Source organism: Panthera uncia (assembly GCF_023721935.1).
Source record: "Panthera uncia isolate 11264 chromosome B3 unlocalized genomic scaffold, Puncia_PCG_1.0 HiC_scaffold_1, whole genome shotgun sequence".
NCBI classification, from domain to species: domain Eukaryota; kingdom Metazoa; phylum Chordata; class Mammalia; order Carnivora; family Felidae; genus Panthera; species Panthera uncia.
In genome coordinates this window covers 102,811,814-102,838,875 of record NW_026057582.1, presented here as the reverse complement: position 1 = coordinate 102,838,875, position 27,062 = coordinate 102,811,814, and the positions used below count along the sequence as shown (strand labels likewise).

The window sequence follows — 27,062 nt, the reverse complement described above, 5'->3', positions numbered from 1 at the left end:
CGGTGCTTGCAGCACTCAAGTTACTTATGGCAGACATTTCTGAGTTACAGGCAGTTAAAGATCTGGGAGCTGTGTTTAACACAGAAGACAGAGATGATATAAGTCGGTATTCTGACAACTTTTAAAATGATTTATTTCTGTTGCTCATTAAAAAAAAATATCCAAGTTTCATGCACACTTCAGTAGGACATTCTCTTACTATTCTTATATTTATTATTAGCATGACATTCTCACCAGATTCCAACAACACCATTAGACGGAATAAAAGCATACCTTTTAGACAATCAGGGACTTCTGACATGAGCTCCTGTTTTCAAAAGCTATTTTGCCCAAGCATAGGTACATTTAATCAAACGCTATACCAGATATTAAGAAGTTAGGAATATGAATATGTAATAGCAATATATATATATATATTATATATTGCATCATATATAATATGTATACGTATATAGTTACACACTCCTTGGCTTTGGCTTTCTAACTTAGGCAGAACTCATTCTCTGTGGGAAACAGAAAACAATTTTTGGTCCCCATTCTGTATCAGTTCAAACAAGAAGAACTGCGATTGCTGAATTGATTGTTATAAATGTTTGATCCATATACATACACATAACTTTACCATAAAAGCAGTTTTGGGTTTAAAGAGAACTTAATTATTCCAGATTATAAGAGGAAGAAAGACGCAGATGAAGCCAGCCTTTCTGCTAACTCCCTCCATGTACGATTCTGCAGAGAGCAAGTGCTGTCGGCCCTATTAGTTGAAGGCATGGCAGTCCTGGACTTCCTGCCCATGGGCTCCATTCCTAGAATTCAGCCCAAGTTCTTTCCCACTTAAGTTTAATCCTCATTCAGGGCCAGCTTTAGTTGGTTAGTTAGGCGGCGGTTTTGCTCAAGTTGCTGGTAGAGTTGATCTGTACAGGTCAGCAAGCAGGTTAGCAGAAGAGAAGAGGCAGAAGGAAGACAGGTTAGCCAGATGTGGTGAAGGAGTTAACAGAGATCCCTCAGGTCACCTGCCGAGCAGCTCACCCTTACCCGGTGGTCGTCTGTCCCGTGCTCAGGAAGGATGGGTGGGAAAGGCCTGATAGACTCAGGACGAGCCAGGATTTCTGTCTTGGTGGCCAGGGAGGGAAAGGGAGTGACAGGGGCAAGAAAGAGAGAGGGGGAATGTTCCTCTTGCACCTTACTAAAACCCCTAGGTGAATGGAGCCGAATGCAGTTCCTGGCAACAGCCTGAGGAGCCAAGACAGGGGGTCATTGTGGAGATCTTACAGTGAAACCTGAACCCGCCCATTTTGCCCACCTCTTCCAGGAACCCCTTTCACTTGCGCTCCAGGGACTGGCTCTCCTTTCAGGCAGAACCAGGAGGGCCCCCCACCCCCACCCCCCGGCTGCCTGTGCACTCAGCTCTTAAAATGCAGAACTAAGCTCCCTGTCGGTCCCCCAATCACCACCATACAGGGTGCACTCTGACCTCTCGTCGTTTTGACACAGGGTGCTACACTACTCAAACAGCACAACAACAAGCCCGTGTCTCCATGCACAAGTGACGTAAAATTCATTTGCCGACTTCTTGAAGAGAATGGCGTTCGTGTGTGGCGCGAGATGGAGGCGTACAGCACGGACAAGACCTCAAACATCCACAAGGCCACCGGCACAGCATCAGTTTTACACACTGGCGTCTAATCTGCTCATGCGCTAGGGAGGCCAACTACAGGTGTCAGTCTGTATCTGATGGCCCAGGGGATGCCCCCGAAATGACAAGAACCTGGCATTTACTATGAAAAGTTGGAGGAGATACGACTGGTTCAAATGACAGTGACAACCTGGACCCAGAAATTCTACCGACCGATCTCGAAAAGCTGACAATCCTAACCCCAGGGAGAATGAACCCATCCAGCCTCTGGACCCCAGGGGTGTCGGGAAATTAATCAGTTCTTATGTCAGCTTTCTCTGAGAAGTGACAGAAGATGGGGAAGATGCTAGGTTGCACTATGCTTTCTAGCTTGGAGTGTCTGCTACTTTGTCCTCTTTGCTCATCCTCATTTTCTGGATATTCAAAACGCCGGTCAAATGTCACCTCTTCCAGGTAGCTCCAAACATACACCATCTAGGAGTTTGGGCTCTCTTCACTCCTCTACCTTCCAGCAAAATGGCCAGCTCATCGAGGGCAAAGAACATTTTGGGCTCAGCTCTTCACCACCTCTCCGCTGCCTTCCACAGTGTCCTGCAAAGGACACATGCTTGGGGGTTGCAAATTTAAACCCCACTGGCAATATTACCGCTAATGCAGGGGGGCGATTGCCACAGGCAGGCAGGTTTGGCCAAGCTGGAATAAAAGAACTTTGGAGAAACCCTAGAGAATCCAGAAGGTCAATGTAAATTCAGCTTAAATGACAGCTGTCCCTCCACATCCCCCTCTGGGCCTGCTCCACTTCAGCTGTCATGGAGCTGCCATGCCTGGGTAGACTGGGGGCAGGAACCAGAAGTGGTTTTACATTCAGAAGTATTTTCTGCTCCTGTCCTACCTCCCAGATGTCTGGAGCCTCCAGTGCCCAGACTCAGGAATGCTTTCTGTTTGGTCCAACCAGGTTCTTGAAGCAGCTGCAGCTATGGCCTGACTCTGTGAACTAGAAACCTGGACACCGGCAATTTCTTGACAGAATCAAGGTGCTATTTATCCTTTCGTGCACCCCTACCTCCTGGGGCTCTTCCAGATTTGCCTTCCCAATGCATCATTTTCCCGTTTCTCCTTGTAGAATGTACTTACACAAAGTGTGAAAGTCTCTGCAAAGTTTTCCCCCACCACCCCCCCCAAAACAGATGTGCCTCCAGAATTAACTACACATCTGCTCAGCAGAACTTGGAGACCTGTCATTTTGTCTATAGCAGGGAGTAGGGGCACTCAGAGAAGGGCCCCCTTCTATTACTAGGAAGTTAAAAAAATATATGACAGGAATCACGGTCAAAAGCAGACCCAAGGAGCTTTAGGGGGAAAAAAATCCACGAAATTATAGAAGGCTTTTTTTACACTCTCAAGGGAGAGACACCGACTTCCAGATTCCAAATTTTAAAAAGTCTACTACACCAGTATTAAAATGCTTTAATTTATGGCCCTCTTAAAGAGTATTTTTTCTCTACTCTGATGTCTTTGTGGAGCAATTGACAATATTTTCAGTTTGTCTACATTTGAGTATAGTGGTATATGTCAACACTCTCAGGCTAACAAAAACAGATCAAGATCACTCACGTTTAAAACACAGGAGGAATAGAGCCAGACTGCTGAGCTGCAGAAATGTTGGGAATTAAGAAACAAAAATCCACATCATTTTAAAGTTCTAATTTTGCAATTTCTTTTAAAATCACTTAACCATTGGCGCGCCTGGGTGGCTCAGTTGGTTGGGCCACCGACTTCAGCGAAGGTCATGATCTCTCAGTTTTTGAGTTTGAGCCACGTGTTGGCTTTGTGCTGACAGCTCAGGGCCTGGAGCCTGCTTCAGATTCTGTCTCTCCCCCTCTCTCTACGCCTCCCCTGCTCACGCTCTTTGTCTGTCTCTCAATAATAAAAAAACGTTAAAAAAATTTTTTTTTAATCACTTAACCATTGTTTTTAAAGTAAAAATAGCGAAGCCTAAATAAAATATAACTGTATTCTGGGGCACCTGGGTGGCTCAGTCAGTTAAGCGTCTCTTGATTTCAGCGCAGGTTATGATCTCACGGTTCGTGAGTCCCAGCCCTGCGCTGGGCTCTGTGCTAACAGCATGGAGCCTGCTTGGGATATTCATTCTCTCTCTCTCTCTCTCTCTCTCTCTCTCTCTCTCTCTCTCTTTCTCTCTCTCCCCATTCCCCACTCACACTCTCTCAAAATAAATAAACTTAAAAAAAAACTGTATTCTGAACAATTTCCACTAACTACACTGGCAAAAAAAGAACCAACCCTAATGGTTATACTTTAATAACAACTACAAATGAAAAAAAAAAACTGCTATTATCACAAAGATTATGTATGCACAACTCCTCCTAAAGAATACATAAGGTCCTTACGGGCACAAAAATGAATCTTGCCTTAAATGTAACCATATGTAGAAAACTTAAGATGTCATCTCGTGATCTAAATGAAGGTGGCTAAGTAATGAACATACTTTTAAAAATCTTTAACTGTTCTTTGTGCTGTAAAGGAGGATCAACAATAATCTCAATAACACTGGATCCAAGTTCCAGTATGTGAAGTCCCAGCAGCGTGGGACGGCTGTGGAGCCTTCGGCAGAGCCTTGTGTTAGTTAGCTGCAGCCCCACGAACAGGGCCAACTCAGCACTGACACATCTAACTACACCTCTGGCAGAGGAAGGCACTGCTCAAGGCACACCTGCCACTCCAACAAGCAATGTGCCCTGTGTGGGTTCTCAGTGAGGACTATACACCAGCACCATCACAATCTCAACAAAACACCCCACTCTTTAATCTTTGGAAACCAAAACTCTGAGAGGGACCCATGCTTGAGTATTTTTTAAAAGTCCAGTGAGGAACTAGTGCTTTACCAACGTTTAATATTCATGTTCAGAATGAAAAAAAAAAAAGGGTAGCAGCCAAAACTAAGCCTCCTATGTGTGAAGCAGATTTGTAGTTTTATTATTTAGTTTTGTTGAAACTGAGATGTCAATAAATAAGAAGTAAAAAGAATAGCAAACAGAAATAGCTTACACAGTGTTTATTTTACACTGAAATGAGGAGCTTCTGTACAATGGAAAGCAGTGTGCCTGGCTCTCAGGCAGGATGCTAAAAGAATGAGCCAGGTCAGATGGAGAACAGACAAACCGCAGAGCTCAGAGAGGTGGGACAGCCAGCTTGATGAAGGGGTCTCAGGAGAAGTGAAGCAAAGAAACTTATCTGCATGAGGAGAAAAGGTGGGAGAAAAAGAAAAAAAGTGGCACAATGGAAAAAAGGAAAAGCAAACTAACAGATGAGAGCAGCACTTGAAACCCAGGCAGGAAGCAGACATGCAAAACCCACTGCTAGCCGCACCTGCAGGACGATGTCCCTCCTCGCCCACCCGTGTCTAGACCCAAGGCCAGCACAGGCCCCTCTGGGTGACGGTCCATCATCAAGAAGGCCCACGAGTAGAATTCAAAAACAGGTTTTAAGCTAACTCACCTTTCAGAATATTTGAGCATTCTTGGTGCCACAAATTTTCCCTATAGAATCACCACATTTTAGCACCAGAAAAGACCTAGAGACAGATGTTCTGATTCACCCCCGCATTTACAAACGAAGGAAGAGAGGATGGAATTCTCTCTACTTTCCATGGCGACAGTCACGTCTCTAATGGTGATGTGGAAATTCTATAGCCTGTAAGGCAGCAGGCACATGCCACACTCTTTACGCTACCATGTTCATACATGGGTGGGTCTGAAATTTCCAGAGCTTAGGTGGAATTCAGCGCTATATTATTAGAATGAAGAGAACGCTCTGTGGAACACTCCAAGTTAGAATTTAGAGAGGCAGAAGAAGTGTAATGCTTAGGTTGGGTTAGCAATACGTGGATTAGTTGCGTATGATCGAAGTTCGCATGTGAACAAGGTATCTACTCTCTCACTGCCTCACACAGTTAAAGGTGAGCCATTAACTGCTTAACTCATACTGTGTAATCGGTGTCTCGTATCCCAATTCTTTGACACCAGCTGTGGTGTTCACTGTGAATATTTCAATGCCGTTTATTTAAACACAGAAAATTAAAGCCTCGGTTATTCAGCAGATGAACCATTTCTCTCCAGAATTCTTACAGGTGAGGAAGAGATCATCTCTCAACCATCCCTAGGCTGTACTGGATCAATCTCCTCTCAGATCCTCAGTAACCAGACACTTGAGGGTTCCTTAAGTGTATATTTCTTTTACCAAAAATGATCCTATTGTATTTAATCGAATCTCGGGAAACCGATCTTTGATATTTCCGGGGAAGCTCCTGCACCACTGCGTAGCCTTCTAGTTTTACTTGAGCCTCGTTTAATTTCCTAAAAGGGTAGTGCTCAAGCCATTCATATTTCAGTTCACTGCTTGGTGGGGACAATCTAGCTCAGAGATCATGAAATGAACACATTCTGAAGGGAAAATGATGTGTATAGACTGACTTAATCTACTCGGCTCTTCTATTAGTAGAATGTGAGCAGACAATAACTATCCTAGATTATGCAGAGAGAGCAAACAGAAAGGTGTGAAGATGGAGATTCTGGAGGTACAGAAGGCAGCAGTGGTGAGTTTATCATATTAGCGTGAGGGCACGGATGTGAGCAGGCAGGGTGGATCAACATTTACATGGAAGTCATATCGTTGAGAGCGTGGTCCAGCTCCTCGCTGATGGCTTTGTACTTCAGTTTCTGAGCGTACAGCTCGTCTATGACCAGGAAGTGGAAGGCAGAGGTGCAAGGGCATGGAGAGTGATCAAGAGATGGAGGGTGAGCGAGGGTGGCACGGACACCATCCCCACACAGCAGCAAGAAAAGGGCAATGCATGAAGGAAGTGATGCCGCAGCAGGTGGCCAATGCAGGAGGCGTGCGTTTTGTTTTTAAATGAATTGAAACAAAAACAAAAAGAACAAAACCCATTAGAAAATAAAACAAGAAAGACTCAATATGAAAAATCATAACAAATAGGATTGGTTTCTCAGTAAATCATGTTACACCCTGAATACAACCACAGAAGGCCGTCTCCTGGGTAGGTAATAGAATAGCTTTCCTTTCTATAGCTATATTTTAATTCCACTGGAGTAGTCAGCCATCTGCAACTCTCAACAGTGGAAAAAATTCCCAAGGGCAGTGTTTTGGAAGGACAATTTGTGACTCTGTAATCCTTATCTGGCTCCGCCTTCAAGCCACTGACTTCCTGACCAAACCAGACCACTGGGATGTCGGTTTCTTAGTGTCCTGTGAGCTACTCCTTTGGTCTTCTCACTAACCTACCCTGTTACTGGCCCACGAGGTTTGAAAAGCGAGGACAGCCACACGTTTATGGTGGGGCTCTTGCCAAGTCTGCAATTTAGTTTTTGTAGCGATGAAGGTTTCACACTTTGCTGCACTTTGGCAGACTGTTTTACAACCACCTGTCATTCTCTCTTCTCCACTAGCTTGGATGCCTTCGCCAGCCCCTTCTGCCTTTCTTGTATATTCTATGCATTCTCCTTTCTTTCCTTTTCATAGCTGACCCTTCACGAGCCTCAGAGTTCAACATTTAGGATTTCCGTGAGACAAAGGCAGGTGTTACTAAAACAAAAACCTAAATATCTTAGGGGAGAAAGGCTTGAACATAATCTCAAAACACAATGTCCTATTACCCCCACCCCCCCCCCTTTCAGAATATAGAGCATTTACCAAAATATTAAGGACTTAAAACCACAAGAACCCAACTGTTACATTGAATTCACACTTGGAAGACGAGTTGTGTCTAAAAACGAATCCATGCCACTCTGACAATTAGGAGGTATCAATAAGCAGAGAATACACTAAGTCATTCTCACCTAACAACAACAAATAAACCTGCCCCACTTCTGCACAGTGTGAAGGAAAGCTGGATGGCATCCGCCCTTACAAAGAGACGTGTCTCATCTGGTGGCTAACAGTCATCTGGAGAGCAGAGGACTCAGGTCCAAGAGTTTAAGAGCCACAGAATGAAAACCCCAAAGGACAGGCAGGAAGAAGGTGCAAGAGCAAAGAAGTATATCCAGGAGGATGCACTTGGATTGGCAAAGTGTTCCGCCAGGTCAGTTTTCAACCATAAGGACTAAATTAAAAACAAAACTTAAGATCTTACCTTCTAAGTCATCAATGCTTTTCTCCAATTTAGTTACTGACCTCTCCGCAAACTCAGCCCGAGTCTCAGCCTGTAACGATTCCATTTATTTTAGTCAAAATCGGGAGGTTTTACATTTCTAGGAGCTACAAATACAGGGAAAACTAGAGAATCAAAATCAAGCACAGCACCCATAAAACGGGTCTGAACACTTCAGTCAGTCACTAGCACAGCGCACTAACTCCAACACCACCTTTGAATATTCCTGACTTGGATCACCATACTTTTGAAATGAAGAAGCCCTGACCAGCTTTATACAAATGGACTCATTTAAAATCCAGTTGGCTTCCTCTAAAACACTCATAGTATTACCTCCTTCAGCTTGTCAGAAAGGACCTTGATCTCTTCCTCATATTTGTCTTCCTTCTGCGAGTACTGTAATTAGAAAGAGCGTTCCAGATGTCAGGCTACAGCTCACTCTATACTCAGGTCTTCTAATACAAAGAAAGTGCCAGCCCAGCCAACAGATGTTGAGGATCCCTTAGGAGGTAACGGAGCCTCTGGTATCAAATGGCACACTACAATACATTCTCTGTTTTCTTGCCTATTGTTTTACATGGGATAAGAACAAGATAACTTAGCCATGTGGCAGTTGGTTTAAATTGAATTGTTATAGACGAGTCACATACTCGACATAAAAGATGTTCTTTATTAAAAAAGAGAATCTGTTATCCAATAATCATCAGGAAATCACCTCAAAATCATGCCATTTGCTAAACAATATGCTTTCGTCAGCAGGGCCTCAGAAGAGAAAAAGGATGGGTCTTTCGAGCAGCTCTTAAAAGATGCTTCTCCCCCACACCATGCTCCTGGCCTACCTTCTCAGCCTGAGCCTCCAGTGACTTCAAGTTGTTCGTCACAGTTTTCAATTCTTCTTCAAGCTCGGCACATTTGCTAATGTTTTCGATCAGAGGCAGAAAGGGTGGGAGACAAGCCCAAAGAAGGAGGAGAGAAAAAGGAGAGGGATGGGAAAAAATGAAAACCGAGTCCCAGAGAACAAAGGGCTGCCTTAAAGTAGCCAAATCATCAGGTATTAAAGAACTCAATTGTGCCGAGGACACTGCCTCCTTAAACTTGCGCCAGCAGAAAGGCAGGGTGACAAAAATCCGGTAATTTTGGAGTATGATAATTTGGCTTCTTTTTGGCTGCACCAAAGAGCATTTTGAAGGAAAAACAAAGGAGTTTAAAGGACCCAAAGAAAGCACTTAAAGCAAGACAGAAGACAGCAGAGGGTGTCGTTATACCGAACGAACCAGTAGACACTGGAAGCTGAAAGGCGTCTGGGTTGCAGTTAAACCTAAAACCACACATGAGCCATCAGTACCTTATCCTCTGCAGCCATTAATGCTTTCAAGGTCTGATCCATTATTCTTAATTGTTCTTCCAGCTGTCGAACTTGGCTGTTAGTGGACACAGGAAATGCACAAGGCCATTCTCAAAATCAGTGTGCAGGTAAGGCATGCAGTGATACACGCATTCATACAGACACCCCACACAAGTCCTCCGTGTTCCGTACTCGCAGCTCATCCATGTCGGATGAGCACAGGAGGAGCCCGGAGCTGAAACAGGTCAATGTGCAGCTGCCAGAAGGTCATGCTGTTTAGTCACTGCTCTGTAGCACCCCACACACAGCAGACCGGCACGGGGCCTGCTTACCTTTCTGAGAGCTCAGCCCGCTCCTCCGCACGTTCCAGGTCACTCTCAATGATGACCAGCTTACGGGCCACCTGTAGCAGGACAAACACAACACACACACACACATACCATGGGGCCAGCAAGCTTTGAGTATGGGGGCAGGACACGGAGGTGGGTACTGGCTCCACCGGCCCCTAGAAGTTCTTATCGACAAATGAGATGACCCTCTTTCCCGTGGATGGGAGAGAAGCAACTCGCTACCCGGAGGGCCAGGGGAGAGCAGACCAGAGGCTTCTGCTCACAAACACTCAGAGTCGCTCGTTTGGGGGAGGCAGTCTGACTTTAAGTCTGACTCAGGTGAAGTCCATTTAATTACAGGGCAGCCAGCCCAAGTGTGCAGGAAGGGAGAGAGAGGAAATTCACCATCTTGAAAATAGCAGAATGGTGAGACAAGATGCATCCGATGCTGTGAAGGTGGGGGCTGCCAAAAACCACTGAAAATAATCCTGAGAACTCTATCAATTTAGAGCTCTGTACCTCAACCTCCTCTTTGTGGAGGAGGTTAAAAATGACAACAGGATACCAAGAGAAGCTAACTTGAGATGAGCTGGTAAGATGACTAATGGAGTCAACTCTGTATTTAGCAGAGGAAAGGACCTGAGAGCTTCAAAGGGATCCTTTGAAGCATTTCAAAAGTAGCAGGCATAGTGTAACCTGGAAGTAATAATAGTAATAACGATGGTGGTAAATAACAATAATAGAAAAAAGGAGTGTCAATGCCATTTCAAGACAGCCGTGACACATTAAGATAAAACTAAAGCAACAGTCATGTTAGCTGTTATCACAGGAAGTTGTTCTCATGGAGACATGGCCAGAAGCTGATTCACCTGTGAACCTATCCTGATAACAGGATTCTACCACCTTGAAAAGAGAGGACACATTGAAAAGGGCCTCTTGAATCTACACGGACTTTAGTGCATGGACTGTGTCCCTATGCTGCCTGAACTGGATCATGTTAGGTGAATCACACCAGGAAGAGCCGCCTGCACGGTGACAGTATGAGACGTTCTTTCCACAAGTGAGGCCCAACTCTCCTCTCTCCTGGCCAAAGGTCTTTTGTCCTCGTCTGGGGGCTGCACAGCTGGGATATCGCAGGGGAAGCTTTGGTCTTTCTCAGTGCTACGGCCTGGCTTCATGATCAAGACTGGGATGCCTCAGCAGGATCAAATAAGAACTGTTTTCTGGAGACAAAGGGAATCTGCTTCTCAAAACCACCCATTTCCACCAAGGAAGCAGATCGTTTCACTGAAGAACGCAAGGCTGTAAGCACTGCTTCCTGGCCCCCACCCAGGCCAATGCAGGGGAGTCTGTGAGGCTCTGGGCCCCAAGATCTGACCTCTTCATACTTGCGGTCGGCATCTTCAGCAATGTGCTTGGCCTCTTTCAGTTGGATCTCCTGAATTTCCATTTTCTCCTCATCCTTTTGGGCTCGACTTTCAATGACTTTCATGCCTCTGAAAAGGAAGACAAGCAGAAGACCCAAGGTTTAGAGGAGACCTCTGTAAACCCACACTGCGCTGCACTGGTCCGTGAGGCTTGGTGTAACTGGCAGACCAAAATAGAGCACAGGGCTGCTTTTATTTTCCAAACGATGAAGCAAGAGTTTCCAGAGCTGAAGGAAGAAAAAGACATACACTTCTCTGTTTATTGTGAACGAAACCTCACACTTTCGATACTGGTGAAGCTATCCAGGGATCTAATGTTAAATGAAAGGTACCACGTCAGGATCCTGCTTGAAACTGGGAGGCATGGAAACAGGAAAAGCCAACATGCTTTACTTGCTATATAAATAATGAGATTTCTTCCTAGTTAGAACAAAAACAAATCTGTCTTCGTGTACTTCTTCCTACAAAGAAGGTAGCTGTTCTCACCCCATCAGTCACAAACGTAAACATTAGACCGAACCATGTGACGCTGCTGACACTTGACTATGTCAGACCTACAAAAATGACAACTTCATATGGGTCAGCCTAATACTTTAGATGAAAAACTGTGAGTTTTGCCTTTAAGAGAATTCTTACATAATAGAGGTGTTGACAGAGAGATTGATGCCATCGTCTGTGCTGTCTCTGGGTCTCACAGTGTTAAGTTTTCGAAAATGTAAATTGTTGTGGGATGTATTACAGTTTTATGGAATAAGTCATTTTAAAATGGGATTCATTAAAAAAATAAAAATAAAATAAAATGAAATGGGATTCGTTTACCAAAATCTAAGTAGGCAGTTCGGATGATGAAGTACTACAGGATGCATCAGAAGACTAAAATTCTTGGCTTGTCTATAAATTCACCATGAGACTGTGGGCAGGCCCCATCAACTTCTGAGCCCTTGTCTTCTCATTTGTAAAAAGAGGGGAGTGGGGTAAGTGATCTCTGAGTTCCTTTTTTTCCTACAAAGTCTAACATTGCCAGATTGCCTTTTACGTTTACTGGCAAGTATATTTCAGGAAGAATCAGCCACAAAACCACTGGCATGTGTGCACGGTAGAAGATGATGAGTCATCTTAAGGAATTCCAAAACTCTTGGTTAGGGAAGAAACAATAAGCAGCAGTGAATAAGGAGCTGGAAACTTCAACTTAAATGCTTCTTTAATCTTCAAGGCTGAAATCACTCTTTACCCATGGTGGCAGGGTGCTCACTTCTATCGGAGTGAGTGGACAGAAACTCACTTCTATCGGAGAAGGAGAAATGGAAAGAATGATGGATTGCCTTCACCTGCCCAGGCCACAGCACTGATGCACACTCCCAGTGTTCTGAGCCACCACATTACTCTGTCATGCTTCCAAGCAGGAAAACTCTCCAGTCCAGTCTTTCTTGGAACGCTTCTATGCAATATGAATACATTAACTTGAGCAGTTGAACAACTTCTAGAATACATGGAGTTGTGCTGGGCTATATGGCCATGGTATTCCTTTACTACCACAAAACTGTATCTTGGAGTAATAATCAGGTGGAGCCAGGTTACAGGGAGTGGGTTCTGAATACACGAGTATCCGACTATATTTACATGTGCACCAGTATCTTACCAACATTACTAAGTCCAAAACAATTTACTTTTGCAGATAATATTTCTGTTTTATCTGTGCTTCCTCTTCCACCAATTTGCTGGTTACTTGACAACTGATAGTGCATGGTTCATTTATCTGGGCCCAGTCTCCTTGGTGTATTTTAAATAAAGTTTATCTTTTGGAAATGTCTAACTGCTCTGCAGTCAGCAAGAATGAAAGAACCAATAGGCATCCCTAGCATTTCTCATTTAAAGGTCCATCTCCCTCTCTGGACGATGAGCTCTATGAAGGCAGGAATAGGAGCTCTTTCTTCTTTGTAACCTTGGGATTTCAAACAGTGCTTTGTACACAGGGGCTCCACTAAACGTTAAAGGAACAAACCTAGTAAAGTTATACCTGGGATCAACTGAGGAGACGATCCCACCAAGGCACTGTAAAATTGTGAAGCCCCAAAGATCAGAGAAGCCCTCCTGTTCCACCCGGAGGAGAGGCCTGTGCAGAAAGGTGGGCTGGGAGAGGCACCCTCACCTCTCACTCTCATCTGCTGCCTTCTCGGCCTCCTCCAGCTTCTGCAAAGCTGTTGCCAGTCGCTCCTGGGCACGATCCAACTCTTCCTCAACCAGCTGGATGCGTCTGTTCAGAGAAGCTACATCGGCTTCAGCCTAGGCAGAGACAGTGAAAGGCATTTCAGACTGGGAGAGAAAGTGAGGGCACTGCCTACAGGAAGTGGCTGAGCCAGAAACACCAATTTCTGACAGGAAGCCTGGCCGTGTGGTGAGCTACCTCTAAGTGCATTACACGCCCTGGTCAAGTCCAAAGTTCTCGAAGACACTGCTACATTGATTTATATAGTGAACGTCCACACTTGCGTGTGTTAAGTCCACACGCACCATTCTCAGTGGAGAGAGGGACCGTTACCAAGTGCTCTCTCACTTGGTTCCTTTCTTCCACAGAACTCCACAGTGGGTCCCCCTGACTGCTAAAGGGGCGCTTCATTACGGCCACCTCACTCACGGGGGCTCGAGCACTGGGCAGAGACAAGACCTACCGAGGCTCCGCCACATAGGACAAGAGCAGTCCAGCCGGAAACCAGACTCAGGAGTCTGCATTCTCCTTCCTCCTGGCTACTTTCTCAAAGGAGTCTTGAAAGGAACTAAAGTATTTAAAAACTCAGCCTTTCTAAAATATATGCCATAGAGACACAACCGCCCCTCCCCCACTCCCGTTTCAGTAACCCCTTTAGGAGAACTCGGTCATATGCTGGAACAGGGCCAAGACAAATTTCCCAAGTGTTCTTGAGATAAGCTTACTGGCATTTCTTGCAAGGTTGTTACAAGAAAAGTTTCAAACTCCTTAGGAGAAAGCGGTACAGATACTATTTTTATTTAGTATCTGTACCTAAATTAAGATGTTACTTTTCGGGGGATGCAACGATTAGCTGCTATCATAAGCACTTTTTACTGTGAGCCTCAGAACACTTGCAAGTCTATGATGATCCGTTACATACACTTGCATTGGTGTTTGTTTTAATACTATGCCTGGAAGTCAAAGAGAGAACTTACTAATCAGGTACCATTTCCTCATCTGCAGCCACTGTGAATGTGTGCTTATCATGGGGTGAGAAGGTTTTCAGGACACCACTTTAGAGTTTTCTAAAAATTACCATACATACTTAAGGCATGCCAGTTCTATCCATATTTCTGTGTGCTTTACTCAGTTGGAAGCTTCCTACATGTAAGGAATCATAGTTCTCTGCACAGAAAGAATATGGGCTCAGTAAATGTCTACTGAATAAAATAAATAATTTAAACAAAAGCAACTTTCTTAGCTCATGGACTCCTGACGTACTCAGTCTGAAAGGCACATGTAGTGAGAGGCTGTGATTATGGCCTTGAATGAAATGAATACGAGAATGTTCAGCTCTTTGCTCCTCTGGGTTTGTAAAATTTTAAATGCCAAGTTTTGTCTGGGAAAGAGAAGTTATTAGGGCATCTCCAACCATGGTGAAGGACTCTTTATAAAAAATTCAAATACACTTTTATCTCGACAAAAATTAACTATGTAGTAGTAACAGGCTGACGGAGACAGGGAAAAGGAGAAATGGGAAATGGCTCTGAGGAGGACAATTTGCATCCATATAGGCCCACAAAGTAAATCCTTAGGGGTGCACAGCTAGTAATGGGTTCTGCTAAGTCTGACCGGCCAATGAGTATGTTTTTTTTTCTAGAGGAGGAGTGAGGGTAATAGGGACAATGCATTTCTTACATAAAAGGAACTGTCGTTCTAGCCCTATTTCTTAAAAATTGGAAGGAACTATACATTAAGGTCAGGTCAGCTTTGTTCACTTTTTTTGTATTTTCCATTTCTAACACAATTCTATTCCTTTTATGAATGGGGCATGGTGGTGGGGGGTTGTCAGGAAACAAGCAACTCTGAAAGCTGAAAACAAAAATGAAGAGCAAAACCAAAAATACCTTAGTAGAATGTCTAGGTCATACACTTGAAAGTATTCCTCACCTTTCGTTATTATTTTGAATATGAAGGCAAGTATCTTCGTTACAGGTGCTATGGCCAGAGAAATGTCAACATGATTTTCAAAATGTTTTCTTGTAGCCACCACACTCTAAGGTTCTGCTCTGTGTTTCACCTGGGCCCCAACCCTGAGGACTTTGTACTCATAGAAAGAACAGGGTTTATGCTCTGGGGAAAGGACCTTCCGGGTGGCAGGGCAGTCTAGGTCCCCAGCTTGTCATGTGGCCGGGGCATGGAGAGTAAGGAGACCATGCCCCCGTGCTCATTCCTGCCTCTGCACACAAGATCTCCCTGCCTAAGCGGCCCCCGTCAATCCATAGCTTCCTTCTTATTGCCCCTCACTCTAACCACTCCTTCCTTTAGCTCTGGACCCTGAAACGTAAATGTCACTATTTCCCAGGAGCGTGTCGTAGAACCTTCGACTTCTTGGCACTATATAGGGCCTCATACAGGGCCCCCAAGCAACAACTGGGAACAGAGGTCCATTCTAGGAGCCAGGACCGTGCACACAGCAGACCTGTGGCTGGTTCACAAAATGGGGTCTCATCTGTTTATCTGGAAGAGTCTCTAGGCATCATCCAGCAGTTCCCACAACTGGCTGTGTGTCAGAATCCCCTAGAAGATGCGTATTAATAATGCAAACTTCCAGGCCCCATCCCCAGAAATTCTGATTCAGGAGGTCAGAGGGGACGGCAGACATCTGCAACATAAATATGCAACCTGTTCCATCCCTCCACCTTCCCGGCCCCACCATCCAAAGAAGCTGGCAAATCCTGTGGGAACCACTCTTCCCGCTCTCCTTTCAAAAGAAAGGAGAGAGGGAGCTTTGACCCACAGTGCTGACCCTGCTCGGGCCATACAGACATCAGTGGGAGACAAGACTAAAACCCCAGTTGCCTGGGTCCTCGTGTGTGGGCTCGGCCACTTCTCATGGCCTCCAGGGATCTCACAGCAGCCCTGGAATTAGTGGTTCTTACCTCTTACCTTCTCTCTTCCTATGTTAGAGTGGCAAGTCCCCTATAGCCTCTCTCAACGCAACTCCCCATGTGACAGAGAGGCTTTGATGACAGGCCTAGGAGAACAGTTACTGCACTGCATAGCATCCACTAAACAAGCCCTCTCCGTCCCTTCAGAGATAAGGTATGGTATTCCACTGAAAACTTCACCAAGTAGCACTCATGGGTGACACCTCACAGGTAGACACAGAGCATCTGGCCTCAAGCTGGGAAGCCAACACCCGCTGCCCCTGAGCTTTCACAGCAGCATGGGCAAAGGTGCTTGTAGGCTACAGCTGGGACCTGGGAGCAGTGTCTGGGGTACGTCTATCTGCACGTAAGCTTTCCCTGGGAAAAACCTGGATTCCCACTGGCTTCTCAGGCCGTTCTACATTGGGATGGTCGCAATTTTGTTTCGGTCCCTGCAACTCAAGTTTAAGTCCATAAATTAATTAAGGAAACTTCTTACTCTTATTTTTACTTGTGTGTGTGTGTGTATGAGAGAGAGAGAGAGAGAGAGACAGAGAGAGAGAGGGAGAATATGAATGATTGAATGAATATATGTGTGTGCTTTGGATTATGCTCTGTTCAAAAGGCTTCTAGCTCTTACCTTCACTAGCCTTTTATTTCTGGTATGTGTTTTCTAAGTTCTGAAGTTTATTTAGGTATTCTCTAAGGCTCCTTCATCACAGAACCTGGGTAGTCTACCTAAGATTTAACCTTCGGTTACCTCTGCCAGTACAAGTCCCCAGCCACATGAGCATCTGTTATTTAAAAAGCACATATAAACAACAAGGAGTGTGGGAAGGGTCAAGACTCCAGACGCAAATCATTTCCAGGCATGGAAATCACCCTTAGTGCGCTGGGTTGGCTTCTTCTAAAAATGTGTTGATAACTGCTGGTGGAGTCTTTCAGTTTGGGATGCTAGTTTCTTTTACTTCAAAAGTGCTATTGTGTCCCACCATGTAATGAGCTACTCAGAAAAGAGACTGCTATATTAGTAAAGGCTACCAATTATCTTCCTGCACATCTGTTGTTAAACAGCCAGCAGGCACTTTGCAGTTGTGCCTGGCCTGTCCTGCACCCAACCCAAAGGTACCAGCTACCTACATGGAAAACAAGGGTGGGCACACGGCTCCCCCAACCTCAACAAGGTACTATACAGAATCAAGGGTAGCAGGGCCACTTCAACATAGCAAACTATTACTCCAAATCAGATTTGACAGCAAACTTTTATGATGCCTACATTTTCATGAAATCCAGATGTTTTGGCCAATATAACTATATATATACATATATATATATATATATATATATATATATATATAGCAATGGTTTTTACTTTAAAAAAGTATTCTAGTTAAAACAGTCAATAGTAACTAGGAGAGTAACATTATATCCTAAAAAATGATCCTCTGGAATATGTTTTCAAAGTCCTGCCTGAACCAGAGGGGAACATGGGATGACCAAAGGTCAGGCATTTTTATTTCATGCAAACTGTAGTTATACGGCGAAGGTTTCACCCAACTTGCTGTGTAAGACCAAGTGACTACAGCCAAGTTAAACTTCTGCCCTTATATGGTAAGGAAAGGGGAAAAAACCACTGATGACATTAAGGGGCACTCCCATGGATAATAGATAAACACAACCTCCTCTATCTGTGCCAAGGCCTATAATTTATGAGGCATATTTGTATAATGAGGGAGAACGGACATGAACAGGGCATTGTAGTGCCCTTGCCTTGCCTACATATGAAGACAGAAATCATGAGTGTATATTCCAGTTATTGCCAGCCTGGGGTTGCCAGTGTGAACACAAAGCGCACTCTTTTGAGTTTCCTGGTCTCAGAGCTATTTACCAACTTGAAAGTGGGAGAGGGCAGGGGATTTCTGTTAATTGGTTATTTCCCATGATTTAATAAAATTACTAGTTGAGAACCTATAGGATACAACTTTAAGTCTCGTTGTTTGCTGGATACCACCCAGAAAGGAGGAAAGACTGGCTCCTTCTTGCTACTCTTTCCTTTGATAATAAGAAAAAACACACAAGACCCTAGTGTGTCACAAGACCTAGAGTCAATCATTATATCAAGCAAAGTATCCTCATTCCAACATTTTGAAGGGCCCACACACCCTGGAAAAACAAACCAGTAGGAAATAAGGGATAACCAAGTTTTCCAAGGTAGTACTAGCCTAAGAGGGCCAATTAACTACAGTACATCTGAACTTTTCAGAATCAGAATTTAGGGACAACTCTCCAGTCAAGTATTTCTTGCAGCGGCTCATGATTTTGTCACTAAACCTGTATCCTTGTGGCTAAGAGAAACTGACTGCTAGCTTAACTCACAGCTATGTCTGACAACTACCAAGAGACCACCTTAAATTAACTCCCTCTAAATTACAGTTGCAGAAGTTAGGAACAACTCTCAATCTGCAATGGTCTCTTCTGACTCAGTCCTCAAACTGCTATCTTAAAAGGTTCTGGGGTGCCTGGGTGGCTCAGTCAATTAGGCACCCGACTCTTAATTTCAGCTCAGGTCATGATCTCATGGTTGTGAGATCGAGTTCTTGTGTCACCAGACTCTGCCCCAGGCGTGGAGTCTGCTTAAGATTCTTTCTTTCTTTCTCTTTCTCTCCCTCCCTCCCTCTCAAAAAAAAAAAAAAAAAAAAAAAAAAAGTTCTGTGTCCAATCAACCTGGATAGAGTGTTTTCAAAATTACTTCCAAAAAATTCAAACTATTTAAACCACTTTAAACACAAAGCTTTGAAAAGAATGAAAGCATCATCTTTAGCCAGCAGGCCCAGGAAGACTACCGTTAGAAAAATGATGTACAAAAGAGAACACATGTATAAAAGTAACAATATGCCCTTCATAAAATTAATCTTCTGTGTCTAACATCAAACACTAGGACAGGAGTCTAGTCTATAGAAGGCTCTCCTGCAGAGGACTACATGTTCCCTTTCTGAGGAGGGTAAGGGGAGCTCTATCTACTCACTTCCACCACTAATGCCACCTCAACCAAACATTTCCTCCAGTCTGCCCACATCCTCTCTCCATCAAGTTCCCAAAAGGAAAAAAAAAAAAATATATCGGTTAAAAGCATTTATATGCAGTGCTTTGACATGTAGTGAAAAGAGTAGGCCATTTTCAAGACCCTTTGAATAGGTGGTGAACTGAAGGCAAAGGAGCAAAGAACAAAGCCAAGTGCTGTGCAGTTTTAATACCAGCTGCCATTTAGCACTTACTCTGTGTGTCAAACACTGCTATAATTTCTTTACACATACTAACTCCTTTTGCCACCTCAACAGGTAGGTATTATTATTATCCACATTTTAGAGTTAGGGATCTGAAAGAACGAGAAGTCATTCTGCCCAGCATCTCACAGGGAGTAAGTAGCAGAAGCCAGAATTCAGATCCTGGCAGTCTCGGTCCAGAGTTCTCATTCTTATCCATCATGTTCTATTAGTTCTAATGGTTCAAGGACAGCTGTTAGCCAGGCAGAGAGAGAACTGGAATCATTTTATTGCCCTGTCAAATTCAGACACATCAATGGGATCTTTGCTGACTTGTTCTCAAGAAAACTGTCTTTCTTATTAATTTCCTGATTCCCGTCTATTTTCCGCCAAATTTCCTCTAGTTAGGCCTTCCTCCTAGGAGGACCCATTTGTTTCTATGTATTTTATGCAAAACAGGTATTGAAGTTTCTGCAGCCAGCCATATTGCCATTACAAACGCCTAACCGGTAGGATTTACTTAACTCAGAAGAATGGGTCTGTATTAAGCACAGCTGGACACCATATTATGCTTGTCATAAAATTCCCAAGGTGTTTGAGTATCCTGATTTAAAACACACACTCGAAAATCAACAAATAGCAAATGCCTGAGCTACCTCTGAAATCCTGTTCCTGTATGTTGGATACATTTGCCTTAGGAGAAAGGAAGGAAGCCAGGTATTACATTCAACATGGGGGAGGGGGAAGCCGGCAAGAGAATACACCCAATGATCGTTGACATGTAGCCAACTCTTCTCAATACTCGGTAACAAAGGAATATCTGTATATGACCACTAGGGAGGAGAGATGGTTAATACAAAGGGAAAGGTAAGCGGGTCTCATACTATGCATGTCATACATACATGTATGTCAGAGCCCGGCGCTGTCAATGTCTCAACCACCACAAAGAAAACCAATGGTCAACGGGGATGGTGGAGTTTAGCATCCCCCGGCCCTAAAGTCTGGCAGTGCCCCAGACTTTCCCTGTCAGCGCCCCTTTCCAAAGGAACGGATTTCCAAAAGGATTTCCCTCTTCCCTCCCCACCCTTCGAGTAAATAATGCCAGCAGCGCAAAGTGCACATCCCGAGGGACCCGAGACACCCGGGCCGAACGCGAATAACCCCAAAATAGAGCCCTTTCTGGGAAAGCGCTGCTTCCAGAACCTTCTCAACACCACTCCTGCTTCCCCTCGGGGCTTTTACTTTAAACCAGCGAAGATGGAAAGGAAGGGCTGAAAGGAATAGGCAGGGCCCCTCCCTAGAGTCCGACGCCAGCTGCCCCAGGTGCGCCAGGTGCGCCCCTGGTGGCGTGGGGGCAGGGGTAGGTGGGCTCTGGAGGGCCCTGCACAGCTCTGTGGGCCCAACTGGGGCGGAGGCGCCTCTGGGTGGGGGTAGGTGGGCAATGGGTGGGTCCCTTACGGTCTCCCTCAGCTTCCTCTCGTAGTCCAGCTCACGCTGCAGGCTGCCCGCGCGCTCCTCCGCGGCGTCCGCCTGCTCCTGCAGGCTTCGGATTTTCCTCCGCACCGCCTCCAGCGAGCTGCTCCCGGCCATCGCGCGGGGCGGCGGCGGTCTGGCCGGCGGACTGCGGTGGGAGAGACCGGCTGCTGCGCTCCGGCCGCCGCTGCGGCAGCCGCACTCCTGAGCGCCCGGCCGCCCCGCCCAGGCCGCGCCGCGCCGCGCAACGGCGGCGCCCCCAGCGGCCCAGGACCAGCCCGGAAGTGGCGGTCTCCCGGGCGGCGCAGGCGAACCGCAGGCGGGTGCGCGAGCGCCGGGGGCGGGCACAGAGGGCGGGGCGCGCGCCACGGACCCCGGGAATATGCAACCCGCGTGAGACACTGCGCATGCTCGCGGCACCGGGGCTGTCGGAGGTGGTGGACTCGCTTTGGGACACCTGGAGAGCTGGGCCCGGCCGGGAGGGAGGCCAGCGCGCCAGGGATTTTACTGCTTTTCCTAGCGCCCCTCCTTGGCTCCGTGGTGACCCCGGGTAACGGACCTGGTTGCTAAGGGCGGTGGTGCCGCCTACTGGCGGCGGGAGTTCGCACTCGGGAGTTCAGAATTCCCAAGCCCAAGAGAGAAGCTGAGTGGAGGAGTTTGGGGCCTGAGTGTGTCCCCAGGACCTTTCTTCGTTATAAAGAACTACAGCACACAAGATCCTAATCACAACAACCTTCCTCTTTCACTAAACTCACGAAGTGAAAACCACTAACATATTGCATTAACCTTGATTAAACCTAACATATTGATTAAACCTTTCTAAATGCAGCGTTCCTAGGTAGGTTAGAATCCGGCTCCTAGAATCTCTCCTGGCTGTTGACTTTGGCCAAGTAACTTGACTCTTCTGGGCTTCATCTATAAAAGTGGAATTAATAGCAGTACTTCCCTCATGGGGCTGTGGTGAGATCTATGAAATAAAACAAAGTGCCTAGCACAATACATTGTACATAGTTAACTCAAATGATAGCTTTAGTGAATAAATATGCAGGCACTGCCTTAAGAGTCAGGTGGGGGCCCATCACGGGCTGTGTTCTCAGGGCCACGAACCTCTTTGGGGCTCACTTCCCTTTCCATAAAAACAATCATCTCACGGGTCCCTTATAACTTACAAGCTTCTCTGGTTTTAGATCAGCCTCAGAGATCTTCTGGAATCTGACCAATTCTGGGCTGGACTGAGATGCCTTTAAAAGGCACAGCCATGAAGGCTACAGAACACTATGAGAGCCTTTGGCTACAGCTGGATGAAAACCCAAACTCTGGGAACCGTCCTCTGCCAATTCTCCCATTTGGGCTGCGTTTTTAAATGCCTTCCAAATCTCATGGCTTTCTTCCTCACCTTTTTCACAGGAGGCCCTTCAAGTCAATTCCTGATGTATTTAAGTGTGGGAATAATGAAGAACAAAAACATACTTGACAACCCCGTCCTCCTTCTCCAAAGCCCTGACAAGGAACCTCCTTTGCTTTCCTGATTCATTTTCTATGGACTTTGTCACAGTCTCCGCTGAGACTCTCACAAACCTCAGCATGTGCCCTCACGCCCTGTAGGTGGAGCCTCTCGCTTTGTTTCCACACAGTTCATCTGGTCAGGCGGGAGGTTACAACTCCTCCCCCAGAGGAGTCCCGACAGTGGGCCTCCAACTTTGAAGGTGGAGGAAGGGGGCGCCAGGGAAACTACTGGACACTTGCAAGTGCTCTAAAGCAGCCAACTAATGACTTAATGTCCTGCTTTTCAAATACCTGGGAAAGACAGTTTTAGGTGAGTTCATTTTAATGCTGATGTCATTTATACAAGAGTTTAGGACAGTTCTCAACTTTGGGTGCACATTTAAAAAATACTAATGCGTGAGTTCCACTCCCAGAGATTCTGATTTAATTGGCCTGGGGTGCAGTCTGGATTTGGGCTTTTAAAACCTCCCTAGGAGATTCTGTTTACATAAGGTTGAGAATCACTGATTTAGGAAGCAAAGATCTGCAAGGAATAAAGACTCACATACTGCAAATATCAGATACATCACAATATTGGGGAAGGGGTTGGGGGCCAGAGAAAAAATGGAGCCTTTGATCCCATTCAGCCTCATTTAGGTGGAACACCAAAAGTTTCAAAAGAAAACCATCAGGATGCTTGCTACCTTGTGAATTACAATCTTTTAAGCTAGGAAGACCCTTCTTTTGGAATAAAATTTGTAAAGTATTGGTAAATATGTAGAAAAAGGTTTTAAGTAGTAGGAAAATATAAAAATGTTTTTAAATTGGTGAGTAATGACAGTGAAATGTCCTAACTCCAAATGTAATATGATTCTACCTCAGGAAGCTGACCTCCTATCTCCCGCTTTCTTTAGTGCTATCAGTCTCTTCCTCCTTAGCTCTTGATTATTTTTGTTAGGAAATCACTTTAAATATAGCGTTTCTTTGCAAATGTTCTTCTTCAACATCCCTACACATTCCAAACAACCTACAATATCTTAAAAGTTCAATGATCAATCTACTATAAAAAAAAAAAGGTACCATATTAGCGACAGTTTTCCAGTAGGAAACCAAAACACAGTTTCAAAAAGCTCCCTCCCTTGCTAACCCCGCCTCCACCAAGGTGGCTTTAAATATCCTCATCCACTTCTGCCCCACTTCATTCCAAAGCTCCCTTAAACAAAACTTTTCAATAAAGACATGATAGCACTACATAGTTACAATAATTATGATCTTTTTTTTTCCCCTTTAAGAATTGTAGTTGCTTTTTTCTCCTTCAGTCTTACTAGGCTATTTTCAAATTCTCTGCATTCTTTTCCTTATAAGGAATATCTCTCCTTGATCTATCAGCGGCTCTTTTGAAAAAGCTAAATAAACGTCCTGCTGGAGAATTTGGGGGAGACAGACATCCTCCATTTAGCCTTACACGAAGCAGACATATGATCTACATTATACAAAGCAGACACAGAGTTATATGTGTTTTTTGGCTCTTTTTCTAAAGCCAGGTAGTTTGTAGCTTTAATGTTTTAGCTAAGTCAGTGCTTCTGTGAACCCCATTTCCAGTAATCTTGATGTTCATTGAAAAAAGAATTTTTTTTTTTTTTGGTCGATTCTAAATGTCCTATGTCTGGATTTCCCATTTGCAAAGCATGCTTGGAGATTACACTTTAAGCCTTTCACGCCACAAAAAGCCATTACTGGTTTCAAGGCCCAAGACCCTCCAGCAATTTGCATTTTACTCTCATACAAAAAATTCTGCCATTGTGCTTGGTAGTTCAACTTCTGGGCACAGCTTTCCCCGGTGCTCATACATTCTTGGAATTGTTACTAACTTCCCAAGGAATTCTTTCCTAATTGGGCCTCTAGCCTTAATGAGCTTCTACAATGGAATCCAACAGTGTGAAAAGAAGTCGTTCCTTTGGAAATCTAATGCTTGGCTTGACTTATGGAGCAGAAGAGACAAGCTCTTCAGCTAAAAAGATTCCAAAGGGCAATGGACAAAGTGCTGGTAGAGTTTTTGCAGTGTGTGCATCACCCCTGAAACTATGTGGTGGTTGTCAGAAGGCTGACAGGTGGGGGTGGGGCAAGCAGGAGGGGCAGGGGGCAGTTAGCTCACTATACCATATAAAGCACTGAGCTATATATAACTCCCAGGGTACTTTCAGGATCTAGTGCTGTCAGACTGCAGACCCAAGCAAGTATCATCTTCCCAGGCAGATCTTAAGGGCTGGATTAAGGCTTCCCTAGTGAGCAAGGAGGCCTCAAGTGTCTCTGCACCCCAACATCAAGCTCAGCCTTCTAAGTAAAAGTAGCACCATGTCATTCCTTCAATTTAGAGACCAGGCCCTCTGTACCCTGACTAGACTCACCATTGAAAACCAGGCATTCCCACCCACCAGAGGCTGCAAAGGAAAGAAAGTAAACTAGGCATTCTGTTTGCACAAACCTTGGTGATGACACCGCAGAGGTTTTCTGCCACCAGGGAGGCAAGGTTCACCTCCAGCATCCAATTTCAGCCACTCCACTCCCAGCTTCTCACCCACCCACCTCCACCCCCAGGAGTGGGGGAAAGAAGGAGAAAAAGAGAGAGGAGTGGATGAAGTATAAATGAACGTGTGCAATAGAAGTCTGAGGCAGCATCCAGTGCTCTGGGCCATGTCAGGGCTGTGTGCGGGTGTCCAGCAGGAAGAGGTGACCCTCCTCCATTGCCCCTTGGCCATTGTGGTGACCTCAGAGTGGCCACTGGGCAGGAGTTGAGGGAGATACTGTGTGCGTGCACTTACGTCAGTGGCCTTTTTCTCCGCCAGCTCCAACTTCTCCTGGGCATCTTTGAGAGCCTCGGAGTATTTGTCCAGTTCATCTTCGGTGCCCTTGAGTTTCTTTTGCAGCGACACCAGCTCATCTTCCAGCTGGGAGTTGGCCGTGAGGGACGGGGAGGGGTGGGGGTAGGGTGCAGCAGGCAGCGTGATCCCGCGGGGGAGGGGTGTGGGTGCACAGAACCAGAAGGACAGGGACAGCAGAGAGAGAGAGGGAAAGACAGGGAGGGAGAGAGAAAGAGAGAGACAGAGTTAGCCATTCGTGCGCCGTGCTGCGCCGCGCGCCCCGGGTACCTTGGCGGCGGCCTCATCCGCGGCCAGGAGGCTGTCCTCCGCCTTGTGCAGCTCCTCCAGCACCCGGTCCCGCTCGTCCTCCGACGCCCGCAGCAGCTTCTCCTTCGCCGCGATGTCGTCCTCCAGCTGGGGGGCAGCGGCGGGCGGGCGCGGGCGGCCGGCACGGACCGGGTGTTAGACACACACAACACACGAGCGCCTGGTTGGCTGCGGCCCCTCGGCTTGGGGCGCTGCCGACTCGGGGTTCAAGGGTCTCTAAGTAACGTCTTCTCTCCTGAATATGGAACCGCACTGTGGCCCACCCTGCACCCCCACCTCCCGCGGGACGAGAATCCTGCCAAGGTCCCAGCGCGCTCAAGTCCACCACTGCGGGTGCAGAAAAACGCCCCAGTCTCCCTGGCTTTCAGGCCGTACTCTCCATTCTGTTCCATCTTTGTTCTTAGGAAAAAACTTCATGACTCGACCCCCCCCCCCCCCCCCCCCCCCCCCCCCCCCCGCTCCCACCTCCACCTCCCTGCCCCTTCCCCCTGCTCAGGCTCTACCCCAGTTGAAGGTTTTATTCTTTCCAGTCAAAAGTCCAGAAGAACTTCTAACACTTTCTGGACTCGATTCACCCTAACCTGCTCGCCTCCCCACTCCGGTCCAACACTGATCCCCGATCCTGAGAGTCAAGTGTCTCTAGGAGTCGAGAAGACCTCGCGGGCTCTGGGAAGCCGAGGAGGGAAATAAACGTCCCCGGAAGAGACCAAAAAGTTAGCGTAAGCCTGAGTCTTGCTCTTCCCCTCCCCCTTCTCAGCTGCGCGTCCCCGGCCTCCCAGGAGTGGCGGGGTGGGGAGTGGCTCCCCTTGTCCTCGGGGTGAGCGGCCGGGAAGGGGTGCCAGGCGCTCAGGGCCCGGGGGCACCGTGAAGGGCGGGGGGAGCGCAGGGCCGGGGAGGCGCAGACCTGCTTGCTCCTGTCCTCCGCCGCCTTCTTATCGGCCTCCGCCTGCTCGGCTCGATCCAAGGCGTTCTCCTTGTCGAGCTTCAGCATCTGCATCTTCTTCTTGATGGCGTCCATGGTGGCAGCGGCGAGGGGCCCTGGGGCTGCGGCGGGAGCGGAGAGGCGAGTGCGCGGTGGGGCGGCCGAGCCGAAGTGCGAGCGCGGAGCCGCCTGCTGCTCCCAGATATGTACTTTCCCAAGGGGGCGACCGCATTCCTCGAGACAGCCAATACTTTTTTGGAAAAGCTTTTTTCTCCTGCCCCCTTTCCCCCTCTCCTCCCTCCGCCCCCTGCCCCCGCCCCGCTCCTTCCCGCGGGGGCCGCGCGCCCATTCGCTGCCGCCTGCCGGCCTCCCAGTTGACGGTGGATATGACTATATATGGGGACCGGAGCCGCCGAGGCGGCGGCCGGGCGAGGCCGCCCTGTTCCCAAACCTGCGCGCCAGGGAGAGGGCGTCCAGGCCTCGCTGGGGCCGAGCCGGGCCGGGGCCCTGACCTGTGCCCTGTGCCCTCCGCGCCCCCTCCTCCCGGAGCCCGTGCCCTGCCGTCGGGGTCCCGAGCCGGGCCCGCCAGAGCCCCAGGAGGCCGGGGGAGCGTGGGTCAGGTAGTGGGCGCGCGTGGCCCCGGGAGACGCCAGACCCCGGCGCTCTCAGCATCCCGCCCCGGGGGCCCCCGG

At 46.8% G+C, this 27,062-nt stretch overlaps 1 protein-coding gene across 22 annotated transcripts in view; it reads right to left on the bottom strand.

Annotated features, from left to right (window-relative positions):
- TPM1 (tropomyosin 1) overlaps positions 1-26,564 on the bottom strand; it is a 186,793-nt gene extending 160,229 nt beyond the window's left edge. The window contains exons 1-10 of one of the 22 annotated variants that reach the window (XM_049613742.1): positions 26,353-26,559; positions 25,083-25,208; positions 13,071-13,204; positions 10,873-10,990; positions 9,498-9,568; positions 8,660-8,735; positions 8,154-8,216; positions 7,803-7,872; positions 6,311-6,389; positions 4,695-4,888 (exon numbers count right to left, since the gene is read on the bottom strand). In XM_049613742.1, coding sequence (XP_049469699.1) covers positions 4,885-4,888; positions 6,311-6,389; positions 7,803-7,872; positions 8,154-8,216; positions 8,660-8,735; positions 9,498-9,568; positions 10,873-10,990; positions 13,071-13,204; positions 25,083-25,208; positions 26,353-26,466 — 855 coding nt within the window. In that variant the 5' untranslated portion in view covers positions 26,467-26,559 and the 3' untranslated portion in view covers positions 4,695-4,884. Of the gene's footprint in view, positions 1-4,694; positions 4,889-6,306; positions 6,390-7,802; positions 7,873-8,153; positions 8,217-8,659; positions 8,736-9,165; positions 9,242-9,497; positions 9,569-10,872; positions 10,991-13,070; positions 13,205-20,760; positions 20,981-25,082; positions 25,209-25,409; positions 25,536-26,352 lie in introns of those variants that run through there. The other 21 variants (XM_049613757.1, XM_049613758.1, XM_049613741.1 and 18 more) reach the window with 21 other exon arrangements.
- Between the last annotated feature and the right edge of the window lie 498 nt (positions 26,565-27,062).